The sequence below is a fragment of the Mya arenaria genome, chromosome 14 (genome assembly GCF_026914265.1).
Source record: "Mya arenaria isolate MELC-2E11 chromosome 14, ASM2691426v1".
Classification (NCBI taxonomy): Eukaryota; Metazoa; Mollusca; class Bivalvia; order Myida; family Myidae; genus Mya; species Mya arenaria.
Window position 1 is genome coordinate 31,797,273 of NC_069135.1, and position 20,515 is coordinate 31,817,787.

Consider the following 20,515-nt stretch of genomic DNA (forward strand, 5'->3'; position numbering starts at 1 on the left):
AGTAAACTGTACACAATAATTTAGTTCTTTGTGTTTAGTCAAACTACATTTTCGATATCATACAGCATGTGAAAAACTGTGCCTTGATTATTTGGTGAAATTGAATAGAAACCTTGTGGATATTTTGTCCAAGAACTGCATCTACATTGTACATGTGCACATCAATCTTGGTGAGTTGTTTATCCTAATATTTAGGTGACTAGGTCATCTTTCAAAATGGGTCATGTTCAGTAAGAATCTTAGTGATAAAATGTTAAATAAATGAAAAAACATGTCAACACTGTATAAAGACCAGAATGATGTTCTACCCAAACATGCATCAAACTTGGTCATAATGTTTTTTTTTCTACATGGAATTTAGTACAATAAACTCAAGTTCAACATGTTAGCCATTAGGTTAAATCCTAGGTTCATAGGTTATTCTACAGAAAACAGCAAAAATCACAAATTGGTACATTAACGTGTCCAAATGTGTCCCACTGAAGCTATTGCAAATTATTAGGCTTTAAATATGTATTTTCTGAAGGATGAAACATGTTTTATTATTCCTATTATTTGTTTATGAATACCCAGTCTATAAAAATGAATTATATGAACATATTTTAAGACAGGGATGTCATTTTCAAAGACTTTTGTGTTCCAGTTTGATTCCATATCCAAATTTACCCCTTTGTGTCCACCGTCTCAGTGGCCTAGTAGTTAAGGCGTCTGCCTACAGAGCGGGAGGTCGTGGGTTCCATCCCTGGCCGTGTCATACAGCGGTAAAAGACGTTAAAAGTTGGTACAAGTAGTTCCCTTGCCTGGCACTCTACGTTTAAAAGTAGTGCTTGGAAAAGCGGTGTACTCAGTACTGGTTTAGCTCCGGAAAGTTGTACTCCGTGTATCGGTGCTTTACACACAGCACGTAAAAGAACCAAGGGGTCTCTTCGAAAAAGAGCTAGGGTATCGCACCCAGACTTCCTTGTATCCCACCAGTGTCTCTTCCGCGTGCTGTCCCTTCAGCAAAAACAAAGGACCGTGTTGGAAATAATTGCTTGCACTTTCACGGGTTATCTTTGACTGTAAGGTCTAAATAAATACAGCTTGCACACAATTGATTCACGGATTTCTCGTTCTCAATTTTTTCAATATATTTAAAGAAGATATCATTACAAACAATCAATAGCGACATTTAAAAATAGTCAAAAAATAATCTCTTTACAGCTTTTCTAGCATCAGTCGTATAATAACAGTATTAAAAGAGGTTAGTTACATCCTATTAGGAACCCTTTACCTTAAATGGAATATAAACATACACCTAGGAACTCTTCTACAGAAACAGATTGATACGCTCCCTTACCATTATAATAATCACTATTTGCTGAAGTTCAACGATTAAACATTATAAACGTCGGTTAATAGTGAGGGGTAACTTGCGATATGAAGGGACATAACCACTGCATGGAGTTTGTCTTGATGTCGACTACGATAAAAAGTGTTTTTAAGCGTCCCACACGTGTGTGAATCTACTTCCGGTTTAAAAATATAAACACAGCTTGGCCGAAAATGTCATTTTTCATCAAAGGGAAAGGCAAATCAAAGCCCGTGAGTATTTGAATTTGTATCAAACAATGACTTTGTTCTTTCTTAATTATTTGCTGAAATGTTGAGATGTAAGCACTATTAAAAGTCGTGTTTACATCTAAGTTTGTATATTTCGGATGTATTATTTCGGACATCTGTTTCGAGATTTGATTTACTGTTAATCAACTTAATGATCAACTACTTTACTGAGCTTTTTAATTAAAATCTCCGGAGCAGATTTAAATTTTCAAAAAAACAATCAATTGTTCATCATCATTTCTAGTCTAAAATATTAGACGTGTTGTACGGGATTCTTCCAATCCCTAACGTCTAAACGGGAATGTACAAAAAACGGGGGTGTTTTAAAAATATTGAAATTGTTTTAAGTGAAGTATTTTATGGTTGAAATTGATCATAAAGAGTTATATTCATATTTTACCATGTAAGTGAAATGCTATTTTGCACTAAACAAGCATTTGATGCATTAAAACAAGTTGTTTACCTTTCCAATAAAACGAAAGTTGACTGACACAGAAAACAATTATGCGAAGGGGAACAACTCGATACAATCGTAATAACTCGGCCTCCTCCGACAAGGCTTCGAGATAGACCTCGTTATACAATCGTAACAACTCGGCCATGGCCGAAATGTTCCGAGCGATTTAAAACTGTGCCCTGAAGCCTTGTAGGTGCCCTTCATGTATATATCGTTATGTTTTGACAGAATGAAATGAAGAAAAGCCGTCAAACTCATAATTATAAGTTGGATATTTATTTTTTTGTGTACGGAACTAATATAAAATAACATTATCTGGTAATATTTCTTGTTATTATGATATTTTATAGACGCTATATGCTTTAACCTGGAATCCTGATCGGAACAACTACCCACTTTCGATACTAAACAATTTGTACGTGAAGGATTTGCCATATCAAAAATCTAAAAAAAATCTGTCAACGTACAATTATTTGGACTACATCATTTCATAATTAAAATAAAGTCCCCCTAAAAATGGATTAGCTAAAGAACTTCAGCAAACACGTTATATATTACCTTTTTGGATGTGTTCGCTGAAGAGAACGCCGTATCCAAACCCTACCAGAATTCGTGACATTTTTATGTCACGCTGTTATTTCACCTGTATGCATTTAGTCTAAAATAATAGACGTGTTATACGGGATTCTTCCAATCCCTAACGTCTAAACGGGAATATGCAAAAAAACGGGGGTGTTTTAAAAATATTGAAATTGTTTTAAGTGAAGTAATTTATGGTTGAAATTGATCATAAAGAGTTTTATTCATATTTTACCATGTAAGTGAAATGTTATTTTGCACTAAACAAGCATTTAGTGCATTAAAACAAGTTGTTTACCTTTCCAATAAAACGAAAGTTGACTGACACAGACAACAATTATGCGAAGGGGAACAACTCGATACAATCGTAATAGCTCGGCCTCCTCCGACAAAGCTTCGAGATAGACCTCGTTATACAATCGTAACAACTCGGCCATGGCCGAAATGTTCCGAGCAATTTAAAACTGTGCCCTAAAGCTTTGCAGGTGCCCTTCATGTATATATCGTTATGTTTTGACAGAATGAAATGAAAAAAAGCCGTCAAACTCATAATTATAAGTTGGATATTTATTTGTTTGTGTACGGAACTAATATAAAATAACATTATCTGGTAATATTTCTTGTTTTTATGATATTTTATAGACGCTATATGCTTTAACCTGGAATCCTGATCGGAACAACTACCCACTTTTGATACTAAACAATTTGTACGTGAAGGACTTGCCATATCAAAAATCTAAAAAAAATCTGTCAACGTACAATTATTTGGACTAGTATGCATTGTACAGACAAAATAACTATATCCTCAGGTAAATTTAGTAAAATGTAGTTCACAAACACATTTTCAAAACCAAACAACGCTTTATAGATAGTTAATTTATCATTTTAATAAATCCGATTATAATCATTCCTTAACTAGGTCATAGTTGTGTTCAAATTTAATCACATGACACCAAGATTTTCAGAAAATACCCATGTGACCTACATTTGACCTCTCAAATGTAGTGGAATAAATCAATTGTTTTTACTTATCAAAAGGTATTTTCAGCCTTACTGCAATTGGATTCAACTAAATGAACTTTGTGAATCCGATACTATAAATAGAATCCATCGACGTCATCATGGTCATGTGATTGCATTGCATCATCACACTCAATTGATTCTGGTTGACTTTACTATGGAGGTTACGCCATAACTTTAATGTGTTGTAAACATCAAAAAAAAAATATCAACATTAAAGTTATGGAAGCCAGAACTAAAAATGGATTTGTGTTATTTTTAATGAAGTAAAATAAGTTCAGATGCAAGTTACAAAAATGATATTGGTACTGATGAAGTTTAAGTCTTATGTTATGTTAAATATATTCTGTTCGAATTATGACTTTTACTTCAGAAATCAAGCAAGCCGCCTGGAGGAAAAAGAAAATCTGATCTTTCAGCATATCCATTGAAGAAGAAGAAATTCCGAGGTGCAGATGAAGAAATTGAAAGTGATTCAGACGTTGGGGAAGAGTAAGCACCGATATTAACACCTCAACCTCCATTCCTTAAAATAAACTGCCTTTCGGCAATTGAGAATATGTGTTGTTGTCATTAACATTTCAATTTTACGTTCAAAAGTGATTTGAAGTTTTTAATTTTTCCAATGTTATTGTGTAATTTAATAACTGTCTCCCAGATAATGACATCAATCACGCAATTCATTGCTTAAATAAGCATTTGGGATTGTGTCTAAATCAGAGCTTTTATACATTTATTAAACTATTATTATAATGCTGTATTTTACTAATTTATTGGTAGTTGTTGATTATTTTGTTCTTTCGGATTTATGTTCCACAATTGTTTCTCAAACTATTCCTTCTATTTTCATTTCTTCATAGTGATATTCAAGAGAAGATATATTCATCATCTGAGGAGGAAGAGGAAACAGCGCAGGAGAAAAAGCTTCGGCTGGCCAAACATTACATTGCTCAGATAGAGGCTGAAGGTGGGGATTGATGCATGATGGTGTACATTTATAGCTTGTCTGTTTCAGGAGGAAAATCAGTCCTGTATTGTAATGAAACTTGTGCTGTCAGCTGCTGTATCATACAAAAACATAACTCTAAAACTGTTAAAAATATTTTACCTGAAACTTAAGTACAAGTGCATACACTTGAGAAGTTTACCAATGAATGTATATAGTTTAAGCATGACTGTGTAATATGTGTAGCAAGGCCTGGATGGAATTCTGGATGGAATGACAGGAATTCTGGATGGAATGAGGCTTGAGTAATTGAGATAAACAGGCAGAATTTGCGTTCGATTGATGTGCATATATATATAAATATATCTTTAAAACTGTTGAACACAATGTACATGTTTGTGATAAATTTGTGTGTCATTAAAGCATTAGATGAATAAAGTTATAAGAGAAACTTATTTAGCTTTATACGTAATAGTAAACTATTGATCAAGAGGGAATTGAATCATGCATATGGAATATAACATAGATATATACACTACAATTTACATGATGTAATAACCAAGTGTTGGTATATTTACAGAGAGTGGAAATATCCTGGCAGAAGATGTGGACAGGGATGTCATCTCCAAGAGGCTTAAACAAGACATGGTAAGGTGTTTTGGGGAGTGTATGATTTTCTTAAGATTTTTTGTTTATAGTCTGGCGAAAATTGGGCGTTTATTTGTTATTTAAGCAGTTTTTGGTTTAAGTGGTTTTTCCATGTCATTAAACTAAATACAACAGTTTTCATCAAAATTTCATAAAACATGGTCAAAATATTTGTTGGCATGATATTTGAACCTCTGGTCAAAAATTATATACTCATAGGTTTAAGTTCAATGTATCAAGACTATTTACAGGATTTCTATTTTCAAATGTTTATAATTCTTGTAATGTCTTTCTTTCAGTTGTTGCAGACTGGCAAGCTGCAGAAGAAGGTGGCAGACAATGTATGTTGAATTGCATTAAATTTTAAAAGTTCTGTAATTTATCAATCAAAATTAGATAACCAATGATTTGGAGCTCAAGGTACTGCTGAAAGGAATAATGCCTTAATCAGTTACTGTTGATTTAAGCAGATAATGTTATCTTCGGTTTTCTCTTCCCAATTTTCTCTAACCCACTTCCTAAATAAAAAATGCAATACAATAACCATAAATAACATTTATAGCTGGAGACCGTGAATGCAGACAGCCACATTTTGTTCCGAGGTCACCAGCTTTCTGTGACCTGCGTCGTCATCTCCACGGATAGTCAGTATGTGTACAGTGGCGGGAAGGACTGTTCCATTATTAAATGTGAGTTAATCTAGGACTGCTCCATCATAAAATGTGAGTTAATCTAGGACTCCCCCATCATAAAATGTGAGTTAATCTAGGAATCCCCCTTATAAAAAGTGAGTTAATCTAGGACTCCACCATCATAAAATGTGAGTTAATCTAGGACCCCTCATTATATAAAGTGAGTTAATCTAGGACTCCCCCATCATAAAATGTGAGTTAATCTAGGACTCCCTCATCATAAAAAGTGAGTTATTCTAGGACTCCCCCATCATAAAATGTGAGTTAATTAATTATATATTCTCTATGAAGTGGTTCTGAATTCTGGTTAGATCATGTACATAATCAGTGATAGATAATTTTCAAATCTCCATTGTTTGGTGACAAGATGAGACTGAGGATATTTGTTTAATTTCTGATGTAAAATAAAAAAAGTATTTTACTGAGTGATCATGGAAATCAATATTTTCCCGAGTGTCAAAATATAGTTTTTGATTCTACAATGTTTCTGTTTTGCTGATATTTTGAAAAATGTCAATGTAATTGGTGTCACTTGGAAAGTCCTGCATGAAACATAATATTGTGAAGTCATTAACAAGATTCAACCCGGCATAGTGAATGTTTCCTTACTTAAGTATAGCAACACGTGAACCAAAATCTATAAGAGCAGTAAATACGAAAATTGATACTTTCATCGCAGTGAAGATAACATGATATTTCTTAAAATAAGAATGAGAGAAAATTTCCATTCCAAACAAACAATGTACTGAAGTTTTAACGGATAACCGATGTTTAATTCTAATAATTTGTATAGAATTTATATCTATTTTTGTGCAGTGAAATGTTTTTCTTTTCCTTCATTTGTTTGAAATTAAAATGATGTTGTCAATTGAAATGCTTTTCAATGTCGATATATTGTAGAATATATCAAATAGTACAATAACAGTGGTGTTTTGTTCAAACAATGACAAACTATACTTGTTCATGAATTATGCTTTAGGAAAACCCAACTGATCTGATTATAAGTCGCAATAAATTTACAAAAATGTTATAAATAGAAGCATTATATCCAGGGTCAGTGAAAGAGCGTCGGAAGTTAAAGATGATACACGGTGGCAGAAAGGGCACAGAGAAAAAACATGTCGGCCACACAGGACACATACTGGCTATGGCAATCTCTACAGATGGAAATTATCTGGTATAATGAAATAGGAAATTCGAAGTAAAATAATTATTTCTAATAATAAGATGAGACAAGCATACATGTTCCACCCAACACATATAAGTTGCTAGTAAACGACTGGACCCGGAGAACATTTATGTTATTGTGACTGTTTGAGTGATTCATTTTTCTGCTCATTCTGAGTCCGATTCTCAATGTTTTCCTGTGGAACCATTGTTCCTATAAAGTAATATGTGCATAAAGTAATGCTGAGAAGTCTTCGATTTTTGCTTACTACCCATGGTTGCGAAAGATGAGAGTTTCCAGTGAAGTACTCGTGGAGATTTAAAAATGAATCACTGCTGTTCAATACAATAGTTTGACCATTGATGTCTTGGCTGGAACTGTGCTATTTTTTATGTAATATTTAAAGTATGACCAGCTGCATTTGTTACATATATTTTTGTGAAAAAAATCAATGCTAAGTACATGTAGAACTTAACATAAAAAAATACAATATTTGCAAACATTGATTGAAAAATGATAAGTCCAGGAGATACCAAACTTATACCTGGTTTAGCATCACATGGAACAGCATTAAATTTAATTCATTCTTCTACTTCTCTGTCTTAAAGGCCACCGGTGATGCGGACAAGTTGATCCACTTGTGGGATGCAGGAACCATGGAGCTCATATACACATTTAAAGGCCATAGGGATGCTGTGACTGTAAGTTAGAGTTCATAGAATGGTGGTCCATATATTTTCATTTGTTCTAAGTAATACATCAATTTTGAAGACAGATAATAACTCTTGAGTCAGATTCCTTGGTAGAAAATATTTTTTTAAGATGGTTGTAAATTGCAAGTGAAATGTTAATGCTCTGTTTAATGCTATAGGCCCTTTTAATGTTATAGGCCTGTTTAATGTTATACACCAGGGCTTCCATTAAGAATTTAAAACTTGATGTTTTAATTCCTTGACAGCAATATATATTGGAAGTTTTCCTCTGAATTTAGAAATTTGTGCCTTTCAAACTTCAGAATTTTTCACTATTGTCCAACCAGATACTTTGAATATTAAATAATTTGTAACTTTAACTTGCGAAACTTCACAGAATTGCTTTTTTAGAATGCATTTTATCTGAAGTCTTACTAAAATGTGGCCATAAAGTTTTAAATAACATTGACACCAGATTTTGGTATTCTGAACTTCTAAGCTTCGTTTTGGAAGATTTCTCCTAAATAGTGGAAGTTTTTGTACTTCCAAAGACAATATTTTGGAAGTTTTGGCAAACTTTAAAAGAGTCAAGTACTTTCAATTTTCCTTTAATGGAAGCCCTGCATGTAACTTATGCTGTGAAAATTTTATGTACACCTCAGTAAACTTTTTGTATTAAATAATGGTTTTACACCAAAAGTAAATCTTTGCTAAACACAAAAGATCGTTGTTCAAACAAATTGTAAGATTTATTTTAGTGAACAAAACTATTTTTCAAGAACCACTGCAACTTGCCTTTTTTCAGGGTTTGTCGTTCAGAAAGGACACACATGAACTGTATAGCTGTTCCGACGACAGATCTGTGAAGATTTGGAACGTGGATGAGAGAGCTTATGTGGAAACATTGTGAGTTTTAAAAGTCTCATCCTCCATGATATTTATAATTACGAATTTTTCTAACAAGTGTATGATTTTTGTTAAAAATAGAAATAGTATTTATTTCAATAAGTCCATTATTTTTGAGACTTTTAAATGAATTAGATAGTGCCGAGTCTTGTCTAGGTAAGGAAGGTCTACTGGTATCATTACGATAGTTTTGCTATATATGGGTAGGTAAGCCCAATCCTCAGTTATCAATTACCGAGCACGGTCTCACATAACCTGGCTACTACACAGGGTGTTAACCCTTTCTGAAAGACAACAAAATTGCAGCAGACATCCTTGAAAACATGTAGACAAAAATATGGTATATCTCTATAAGTCAAAGTATAATAAGTGATTAATAACAAAATGCAGTTAAGAGCGTAGTGGCAAAGGAGAAATTGCTCATCATGCCACAATTTTTTTAATAGTCATATCCTGCAGAGGGTCACAATGTATCTACAAGTGGGACAGGATTAATTTTGAAATGGTTAAAGACATCACTTGCTTAATTCAATGCTGTTTTGAATTCCCCATTCAGGTTTGGTCACCAGGACAAGATTACAGCCATTGACTGTCTATCTCGAGAGCGAGCTATTACAGCGGGTGGACGAGACAGTACTGTTCGGGTCTGGAAAATCTTGGAGGAATCACAGCTCGTCTTCAATGCCCACAAATTGTGAGAATATAATACAGTTATTGATTGATGATCAAGTGTATATCTCGTTTTATAGGTCATTGAAAGTGATACTCACCAATTCATTTTGTTTGGTCCTTAAAATGGAATATAGAAGTAGTGGTAGTGGCAACACCGGCGAGTTTCTGTTATAGCTTGTGTCTTGGCAGAAATGTTTATTTTAATCCCTCAAAGAATTCCCTCTTGGCATGCATACACTTTTTGAGCTGTATCATCCATTCTTGAAAATGATTTGCAAACTCATCTTTGTGTATACTGTTTATACACTAGTATAAGCACTAACAATGGCACTGCACATCTTAAAACAACGAATGTAGAAAATGATACTGAATGTGTCAACTGTAAATTTGTATACTAATATTATTATAATGATGATGATATAGATGTTTAATTGGGTTTAATGTAAAACGAACTGAATGACGCTAGTTCTACGAAAGAAATACAGATAAGCATAAATTTGTCATAATGTTTTACAATAATGTACATATTTTTGTTTCTAGTGAAAAGTAAAGGTATTGTAAAGTAAATAATGTATTGTTCTATAACTATGTTTCAGGTGTTCTGTTGACTGTATAGCCCTCATTAATGAATCCAACTTTATCTCAGGTGCTGATGACAAGTAGGTTTCCGGATTTTATTTCTTTTTTTACTGTAAATTAAAGCAGCATGTTCCATGTTGTAAGCTTTAAATAAGTTATCATGCAATTTTTGCTTTAAAGTGAGGAGTATTCCTTTTGATAAAACATGTAGTGTATGTACCTTTAATACTAAGTTATATTGAAAATGCTGCAGAATTTTGTTAACTGGTCTGTTATTGACAGATGGGTAAAGATAGATTTCATTTCAGTACAAGTGAAATAAGCTGAAACATTTTTCTCAAAATGACTTAAAATGCTAACTACCGGTACATGAAACAAGCTTCCACAATAATTTAATTGTCCTTGAATTGAAATTTGCTCCCTTACTTTTCAGTTCTCTTTCCCTGTGGGGTGCCATGAAGAAGAAGCCACTTTTCACTCTCCGTAACGTCCACGGGCCAAAACAGGCGGATGAAAATGGGAATCAGCGGCAATCTGAGGAGGAGAACTGGATATCTGCTGTGGCCGCCCTGCACAATACAGACCTGGTGGCTTCAGGTAAGCATTATTAATTTTAACAATATAATTTAATCAGCAGAAATTTGATGTTGTATTCTCAATAATTTATTGATTTAATTTGAATTAGAGCTTTATAAAATGTACACTATAATGATTATCAAATCAGAGATTATCCTGTCTTTTGCTTTCTGCATTTTTAATACCTGCTTGGAAAATGATGTTTATTATTGGTCCCAGATACCTTTAGCACTACAGATGCTTAAAAAGTTAAATGTATGACATGGATTTTCTTTGCAGTAAGTTTTTGGTGTTTTATTACCATGTCGAAGTTTTAACTATATCCAGATTAAAACTTGCTTAGAAATTAAAGTAAATCACATATCAATGTTCACAAACATTCATTGAATGTCATAATTTTATTTCAAGCAGGTTCTAAAGATGGTTGTGTGAGGCTGTGGAAGTGTATGAACGACTGCCGCAAACTGGAGCCAGTTATGGCCATCCCTGTGGTGAGTTAAATACACGCACTTTATTATTCATTATTATCAGCTGAGCTTATTTGTTTCTGCAGGATAATGTCAAGGCATTGAATTGCATAGCTTTAGTGATTCTATAGTTGACATGTAAAAAATAACTGATGTTGGCCAAAGCATGGAAATCATAAAAGATATTTTACATAATTCTTGGTTCATTGGTTAACAATGACGGTGTGCATGTGATGTATGTCCAATTTCTCAGGCATGAATGATTTTGGTTAAATCTTTTTTTATCTGGCAAAAACATACGAGCTTTGAATGTGGTGCTGTTCTTTAGAATGATTATGTATAATTACAATACATTATTTTATTTATTTGTTCATGTTCATATTGTTGCTTAAAACTATTAAATGGAACCTTTCCAGCCTTATATGTTGTGAAACTGGCATCTTAATCAGCTTGGGCCTAAAAATATTGTTTTAATATGTAGTTTAAAACCTATTAAGCTTAATACAGAAGAAAACTCTGCCACAATTTTCCAATGATGACAATGTTCTTACATAAAGCCTAAAAACAAAACAAAAAAAACAAACAAAACTACTCTACCGGTTTTTGAAAAGGATGTTACACTAACCAAAACAATTATTTGCCTTATCACTAAGATACAGATGTATAAGTTAGAAAAGGTCATTTTTATAAAACAAGTGAAACATTTATTTCCTCATTAAACATAACTCTGTTTCAGGTTGGATTTGTCAACAGTCTACATTTCTCTACCGATGGTCAGTATCTTGTGGCTGGAGTGGGTCAAGAACACAGATTAGGACGCTGGTGGTCGAATAAGGCTGCCAAAAACTCCATCCTTGTCATACCCCTCAAATTTATTGTCACTTAAATGTAATAAAATGTATCCTACATAAAATTGTGATTTGGTTGTATATTGATGTGCCCAACATTACAATTAAAGAAGTTGTCAGCACTTTCCAAGTTCTAGAAGTTTGTGTTGTTGTGGAGAGTTTCTAGCCAGGTGCTAGTGTCCGCAAGTCAAGTGACACAAATCTTTTTACCTCACGCTTTAAACTGCCCAAGTGCAGTATGTGGAAATCTTCAACAACATGGATAATGGGAGCTACTAGCCGTCAGACTGCCATTTATTGTTGAGTCCGTGTTTGTTGAGGGAGACATGGTTGTCACAATGGCAGTTCTGTGTATGTGCCTATTGAAGTTTGTCCTTCCTGACTAACCCTAGGGTCTATTTTAGGATTTACAATACTGGTATATCTTGCCATTATTGTTCACCATGATGAAGTGATGTGTTGCGCACAAGACCCAGGTCCGAACTTCAAAGGTTAAGATCACGCATAGAGGTCAAAGGTTGAAAATATTTGTTTCCTGGCTGTATCTTGACCATAAATTATAGAATTTTCGAAAAAAAACTTGCCATGAAGGTTCACCATGACAATGTGGTATGTGAGTACAAGACCCAGGTCTGAACTTGAAAGGTCATGCTTAGATGTTGGAGGTTGAAATGATCCTTGTCCGAACTGTATCTTGGCCATGGATTATAGAATTTTCAAAAAACTTGCCATGAAGGTTCACTATGATTAGGCAGCGTGTTGAGCACCAGGCCAAGGTCTGTACCTCGAAGGTTAAGGTCACAAGTTGGAATATGCACTCTTAATAGACTGTACCTTGTCCAGGCTGCCTTTTGACCAAGCATTACAATGGTCCTAAAGAACTTGACATCAATGTGTTATGATGATGAAGTAGCGTGTCCCATACAAGGCCTATGTTTAAAATCTCAAATGTAAAGTCCACAAGGTTTAATAATATTGTTGATATGACTGGTCCAGACTGAACCTTCTCAAAGCTGTATCTTTACCTTGCACGATAGGATTTTCAAAACACTTGCCATCGAGGTTCATCCTGATGAGGATAGTGTCGCAGGTTCCACTTATTGTTCAACTGCATGTTATTTTGTGTTGCAATTGCATGGAAGAGCATTCTGTCTGTGTAAAAGGCTCTTTCAACAAACTCAACATGTCACCATTTGACTTCAAGTGTTTATTTTCTGTAGGAAATGAACTCAGAATCGAAATGTTTGTGGCTAGCTGTACATATTACTATTAGACATAACATGTTTAAAGAATTGACAAATCTTACATTCTGAAAACTTGCAACTTGTACTTTTTCTTAAACATATTCAAACTAATGCAAGAAGCTGGTTGATTCAGAACAAACGGAACAAAACACTTTTTAGCACCAAAAATATCAGTTTTATTAAATCAGTTTAAAACTTAGTGATTTTTTCGGCCACAATATCATTACTTGGTCTTGTTACCATACCTGAAAAGCTAGATCACTTGGTCAAATTGTAACTAAACTTTGAAATGATTCAGGATGTATTTGAACGGAGAATTACAGTATTGAACTTTCTGCATGTTGTCTCAATGTGGTTAACTTTTGTGCAAAGTTTTTCAAAAATCCTTTAATTGGTTAAAGAGAACAGAACAGACGTGAAATGGCTATCAGACCTTAAAAAGTTATGTGGCCTTGACTATGACGGTATTTGTTCAAAAGGTGTGATCTGCAAAATTGCACAAGTGAACATTTTTGTCAACTTATTATGTATTTCTAATATTCTACCCATTTAACGATTAATAAATGCCCACCTGACCTTTAACTCTTCGTGTGGCCTTGACCTCAAAGATCAATTGTTTAAATACAATAACGATGTAATATTACCAAGTTTGGTCTCTTTATGTCAAACCCAACTAAAATTATTCGATACACAAGGTGATTTTGATGCTGCCCTCCCACCAGCCCGCCTGAATAATGACGCAAGTCATTCAAATAACTTGATTTCCTATTATGAAAATGTGGTTAAGAATATACAAATATGCCCTTCAAAATAAAATAAAAAAATTCAAGGGCAATAATTTGTATTTAGGGTTATAGTAGAGTTATGTTTCTTGTTGTAAGATGGTTGTAAAAATTTTTGAATTTTATTGGTGCATTGAATGAACGGTATAGAATTTTTTTATTAAAATCCCAACTTGCCCTTAACTTTTACTTGCCCAAAAATTTAACCTAAGTCAATCAGGGGCCACGACTTGTATTAAGGATATGGAGTTATGTAACCTCATTGGGTAACGGTCCTGAAAAATTGTGTGAAGTATTAAGTCAATTGAAGTTCCATAGTCAATCAGGGGCCATAATTTGTATAAGAGATAATATGGAGTTATCTAACCTCATTATGTGATGGCTCTGAACAACTGTGTGAAGTATTAAGTCAATTGAATGAATGGTATTGGAGTTTTAAGTGAAAATCCCAACTTGCCCTAAAACTTTAACCTGCCCTAAAACTTAACCTAAGTCAATCAGGGGCCATAACTTGAATTAAGGATAATATGGGGTTATGTAACCTCATTGTGTGATGGTCCTGAACAACTGTGTGAAGTATTAAGTAAATTGAACAAAGCATATAGAAGTTATTAATAAATATCCCAACCTGCCCTAAAACTTTAACCTAAGTTCCATAGTCAATCATGGGCCATAATCTGTGTAAAGAATACTATGGAGTTATCTAACCTCATCATGTGATGGCCCTGAACAACTGTGTGAAGTATTAAGTCAATTTAATGAAGGGTATTGGAGTTTTAAGTGAAAATCCCAACTTGCCCTAAAACTTTAACCTGCCCTAAAACTTAACCTAAGTCAATCAGGGGCCATAACTTGAATTAAGGATAATATGGGGTTATGTAACCTCATTGTGTGATGGTCCTGAACAACTGTGTGAAGTATTAAGTAAATTGAACAAAGCATATAGAAGTTATTAATAAATATCCCAACCTGCCCTAAAACTTTAACCTAAGTTCCATAGTCAATCATGGGCCATAATCTGTGTAAAGAATACTATGGAGTTATCTAACCTCATCATGTGATGGCCCTGAACAACTGTGTGAAGTATTAAGTCAATTTAATGAAGGGTATTGGAGTTTTAAGTGAAAATCCCAACTTGCCCTAAAACTTTAACCGGATGCCGACGCCGGGGCGAGTAGTATAGCCCACCTTTTCTTCGAATAGTCGAGCTAAAAAAGGAAACTTTATCCATTTTTATCCCAACACTCTTGCAGCCAATTTTATTATCTCGTTATCAAACGAGTTGAGAGAGTTTGTTTTATTTACTTAATCGGAAGCCCTTAGCCGTTATCCAACAGATATGACCTCTGAAATAACCCCGGTCTTTAAAACTAGTCCATCATGGCGGCGCACATATTGAAAACATGTTGTATAGATTATCAACTGTCAAGGGACATATTCAACTGAACACATGGGGAACACATGGCGAAGAGTATCAAGCTGTTTTTCTTTTAATTTGAATCTTATTTTAAATTTTCTTCCAAAAGTGAATTAAGACACAAATCAAAATCATTCCTTCCAGCACATTCTCTTTGATATATCAGGTCTATTTAGCATAATGATAATTGAGTGAATCGCCTGCAGCCTCATCAAATTTTATACATCTTGTGGTCTAGTCCGAAGCTTTCTGGAGAAGGCCGAGTTGTTACTATTGCAATTCACTGTCACATTGTTTCAAAATGTAGGCCTCTTAAAGGATATGAAAACGGTGCTACACTCCATTAGTTCAAAGATATGAAAACAGTGCTACACTCTGTAGAGGTACCCATTTTCTATCTAACTAATACTCAAACTTATTCATAAGAAACATGACCAAGAAGTAGTACACAATTCTCTATAAAATGTTTTATTAAATATTAGAATGAAAACACTTTTAAACTGTCAAACAGTCACAAATTCTTTGCTTGCAATCTTTGACACCAGCGCATCTGTCAACGAGCCGCAATTTAATTCTTCATCTGAGACTTTGTAAACCTGAAACAATATTGTCCTACATGTATCAAGTTGAAAATTGGAACTTATTTTTAGCACATGATATGTTCATATGAATACACAGGTGTCTTTTTACAATAATTATCGCCAGTAACTAGGAAAACCACCAGACGAAGGAATAAACAGCTCATATGTAAGAATAGGTTTACATGCAACAATGGTAAGAATACTTTTAATTGCAACAAAGGCAACTTTATGAACCATTATATAACAATACTAGTAGCAGACAACAATCATGTTGCACACAACAATCAATACCTTGGCATATCTTGATTTGTCCTTGTGTTACAAAACTGATTGCAAGACACAATTTACCAGTATGCAAAGTTTTAATAAAAATGGGAGATAATTTTAGCAAATATGAAATACTGCGGAAAAAAGATTTACCTTTTTAATGAGAGATTCATCAGTAAACTGTGTGACGTCCCCGGTGTCTACCTCAGTTCCATCTATGACCTTGGTTAATTGTTCCATCACCTTATTGTCTCTATCATTCACAAGCACAACAAATACACTGTCAGCTGAGTCTGGCATGCCAAACTTTTTAAAGGAATCTGTTATCTGAAACATAAGAAAGGTGGTTAGTGTTTTAACCATGTTTTAAAAGGACTTGTTACTGGAAAAGAGGTACAGGGTGCTATTAAAGAGTCAAAAAGGGCTGTTGGCATTTGTGACGTTATGTAAGCTTATTTATTCTCGCACTTGGACCTTGCCATTTTCAGCGAGTGCACCGATAAGATTGTTAGTCTTTTTAGTTTTTTTGCTCTGACAGAATGTAACCCTGGTTAGAGTTACCATGGTTCTTTAATGTGCACCAGTGTATAGCACTGTCACACGGGACCCCCATTTGTCAACCCTCCCTAAGGATTTAGTATTTTTTTAGTGTTGTGGCAGGAAGTTGAACACGAGGCCCCTGGATTGACAGTCAGGTGTGTAACCACTAGACCACTGATTAGCCACGCTTGGCAATTGAGGTGTTTAAGTCATGTTTTTAAATAGGCCAGGGTGCTGCAGAAAAGGAACTGGTTGCTAATGGAGAAAAGGGCATATAGTATCAGGCTGTGAAGAACTTGAACATTATGATTTGGGCAGAAAATGTTAAAAATTGTGTTTATTTTAAGTCATATTAGGTCTCAAATGCAAATATTTAAAGTTTGTATGTATTTATAAACCAACTATCAGTTTTAATCAAAACAAAAGAAACGTCTGATTATCTTACGCATTTATTTCTATAAAGGCAGAATGGTTCTACCAAAAAAAGGACAGGTTTCAGCCACTGGCATCGGAATTTCAAACTCAATCATTTTTAATTTTTTTTTAAAAAAAAAACGAAAATTATAATACCGAATATGTAAAAAAATATTGAAAAAATATTTTTTTTTTTAAATATGCACTTTGTACTGTATAATATATTATACAGAACAAAGTGCATATTTAAAAAAAAATAAGCACCCTTCTCAACTCAAGCTAACACACTAATGTACATGTAAAACAGGTTGGCCACATCAAAAATCAAAGTTTAAAGCATTCATTTATTATTATTATTTTAAATAATTAGACTGAAATTTCAGAACCACATTTCAATGAAAGGATACAAATTATAACTTCATTAATGCCATATAAAGAAGTCACGCTAAAGAATAAGATATTGTGAGTTTGGTAAAAAATAAGTGTTCTTTCTCATGGCCTCTGGAAAAGAACTTCAAACCAGTGCCCAAGTTTCTACCCAGGAAATGACTCAAGAGTGATTCATATCACCTTTTAGTTGTCTTCACAATCGAGCTATACGTTAGTATAAACTAACTAAATGAATTTGTGACTAACAGTTTCATCCACTATTCCATATGTGATCACTTATGCTACTAGTGAACAATAGGCATAGCGAACATATCCATCCCTATAAAAGAAATCAAGCAACAACGACAAATCAACCTACATTTTTAGTAGGAGACAGACAGAAGAGCACTTCAGAATGGACATTCTTAGTCACCATCTTGCCGTATCTCTGGTTGTATGCCGCCCTGTTTGCTGCTGTTATCACTATGAATGGATCTGGTATCTGTAATGTATTATGTAATACATATATATATGCACTGTTTGACTGCCAACATACCTATTTCAATATAAATCTGATGAAGGACAGTCATTTCTTTACTTGAAAAACAAGAGCTATGTTTAAACACATGCATTGGTGAGTTATTATCACAAATATAATTTGTTTTATTGAGATGTTTCAGCGAGACAGTGACCAATAACAAATCAAATTCCCAGGTTTTTAACATAAATTTTAAGTTACTAATAAAATCATCAATATAAATTATATTTGTCTCTCACTGACTATATTATAACCAGAAGTCATCATGGACAATCTCCAAGATGGGAGAAACTAGGACCCTTTAATCAAAAGTTTGATACCAAATATACCAGTATATTATTAGTAAAACAGTACATAAGGTTGTCTGGTTAGCGCACTTGCATCTCACCCCAGCGACCTAGGTTCGTTTCCCAGCCTGGGCGCATGTGAGTTTGGTTTTTGGTCACCAAGCCGGACAAGTGGGTACTCCGGTTTTCCACACAACACAAGACCGCACTCTCGCGTAAAATCGTCGCAACGAGAGTAATTAACATAATGTTGTTATAACTTGTTTCACAATCGTTGTAAAATATATGAGTTTAAACTAAGACTAAGTATATTATGACGACTATCCGAAAACCAACAGTCCGATATACGTGCTATTTATTTCAATACTTGCCATTTTGGTATTTAACAGAGTTGCCTCAAATTCTCCATTCATAACCATTCGTTTAACATCAATTGCATTTTTCAAATCTTTAAATAATGCAAGAGAGAACGATAAACCGTCCCTTTTGAAATAATTAGGCATGATAACAGGTGTATGTTAAAATTATTCCCTCCCTTTGATACTTTTATAGGCCTTACTTCCCTTTGAGTTTCAGATATCATTAAAAGAGGTTAAATACCACTAAAACTCAAGTGAAACCGACGCAGTGAACTGTCCCAAGATTGTTAAGAAATGTTGTTTCTTCAGATTAATGCAGTCATTTCTATACTGTATGCTACAAAGATCGCAAAGTTTGCCGCCAAATCATTCTTTTGTTTGGGAGTAAATGACTAGTATATGACTTTGGCACATAACAGTTGTTTTCACTCATAAAAAGGCCGCGACTTGAAGAAAAAGCGCATAACCAGTACATAGAAATAATTTGATAAGCAATGCAGCATATTTTCACATATGATTTAAAGCAACATAAAAACACGAAAAACTTGGGGTCACAGTGAGTTGATAGAAACCTCATATTTCATTAAAGTGACACACTTATTCAAAATTAATATGTATACACATGTACGTATAACAAACATAAATTTTGACTTATAAACTTTTAACTACTTACCAAAAAAATGCATTTATGGAAAATATTTAATACTGATAACAAGATTGTAACCGTGTATTTAATAGCTGAAATTGCAAAAAAATAAATGATTGGTGAATGCTAAAAGATTTACTGTGATTTACCATAGTCCCATAACTTCATAGGCCTTGAGATATACCATGTTTTCTGCACCTTTCTTTCAAATTAAACTTGGCGTCCTTCATAAGAACCATTGTTGTCGACATGTCCATCCTTTTTGGTATATCAAAACATTTGTATTAATTGTGGTATATTTTATTTGGGAGTAAGAGTGCATCTTTAATGAAGTAATTCATGTGAAATAATTTCAATGCACTGAGTACTAAGGCATTAGTTGAATGGCACAACATAATTACACATATAAGCAAGTGCACAACACACGTGCACTATTTTATCAAGTGCTAGTATCTTGTCTTTATCTGTCTGAAGGTATTCATGTGGCAGTTTGGATGACAGGATCTGATACTTCTGTCGAACCAGTCCGGCCAATTACTCTTTCAACATGAATCCGGCTTTTAGCAATCCTTCGCGTTTTCCCCACATCCACGATTGAATTCGAAATTAACGAGCCTCAGCCATCCCAAAAGGCATGCCCAAAAATAGAAAATCTTAAACTAAAAACCATTTTAAGATCAAATAAGTGTAGAATGAATAAGTGTTTTGTCCAGTCTATCAAGTGACAACCATACACATTTTTCAAATATGAGTATACGTATTGCATCGTGAAAGTGTTTGATAAAACAGAGAACTTGTCCAACCTAAATAAAAGATGTCCGCTCACTAAATAACTCCTCTCCGACCATGCTGGGGGACCAAGACGGCGATGTCTGTGCGCACCAAGGGTATGTCGTTAATGCGAGAGAGTGAAGGCCGGTATAGAGGAATACAGTGAACTGGGCCAGACAGGCTTCCCGTACGTTGTGTCTGGTATTCGTTTGAGCTGAGCCTTTTTACCATCGCCTTCGGGTTAGACCCATGCGAGCACGCTTTAGCTTATATTAAAGAACATATTTGGTCTGTAAATAACATTATCTTAATCTTAACAATGTACCTGTCGGAAGCGTTGGTGTGAGTTTGGACTTATCCGACTACATGTATATGTTTTTATTATATTCTTTGTTACAGCTTTACAACTGTATAGTCAAATAATTACCCTTAAGAATTTATCATAAAC

General features: G+C 34.2%; 2 protein-coding genes across 3 annotated transcripts; one reads left to right on the plus strand and one right to left on the minus strand.

Moving 5' to 3' along the window:
• Positions 1-1,472: 1,472 nt before the first annotated feature.
• On the plus strand, positions 1,473-11,920 carry LOC128217659 (U3 small nucleolar RNA-interacting protein 2-like). Of its 2 annotated transcripts, none has more exons than XM_052924951.1 (14): positions 1,473-1,584; positions 4,032-4,150; positions 4,519-4,625; positions 5,185-5,252; positions 5,552-5,593; positions 5,815-5,941; positions 6,997-7,121; positions 7,721-7,813; positions 8,610-8,710; positions 9,267-9,404; positions 9,979-10,041; positions 10,395-10,558; positions 10,946-11,028; positions 11,741-11,920. In XM_052924951.1, the coding sequence occupies exons 1-14, from the start codon at positions 1,546-1,548 to the stop codon at positions 11,888-11,890; spliced, it is 1,419 nt and encodes a 472-aa protein (XP_052780911.1). In that variant the 5' UTR covers positions 1,473-1,545; the 3' UTR covers positions 11,891-11,920. The 2 variants fall into 2 exon arrangements, with proteins under 2 accessions (XP_052780911.1, XP_052780912.1); XM_052924952.1 differs by having other exon boundaries at positions 10,949-11,028.
• A 3,827-nt stretch (positions 11,921-15,747) lies between these two features.
• LOC128218370 (EKC/KEOPS complex subunit TPRKB-like) lies at positions 15,748-18,820 on the minus strand. The gene is made up of 4 exons (XM_052926027.1): positions 18,663-18,820; positions 17,846-17,968; positions 16,297-16,470; positions 15,748-15,891 (listed from the first exon to the last, which is right to left on the minus strand). Exons 1-4 carry the CDS (start codon positions 18,792-18,794, stop codon positions 15,799-15,801), a joined length of 522 nt encoding a protein of 173 aa, XP_052781987.1. The 5' UTR covers positions 18,795-18,820; the 3' UTR covers positions 15,748-15,798.
• Positions 18,821-20,515: the final 1,695 nt, after the last annotated feature.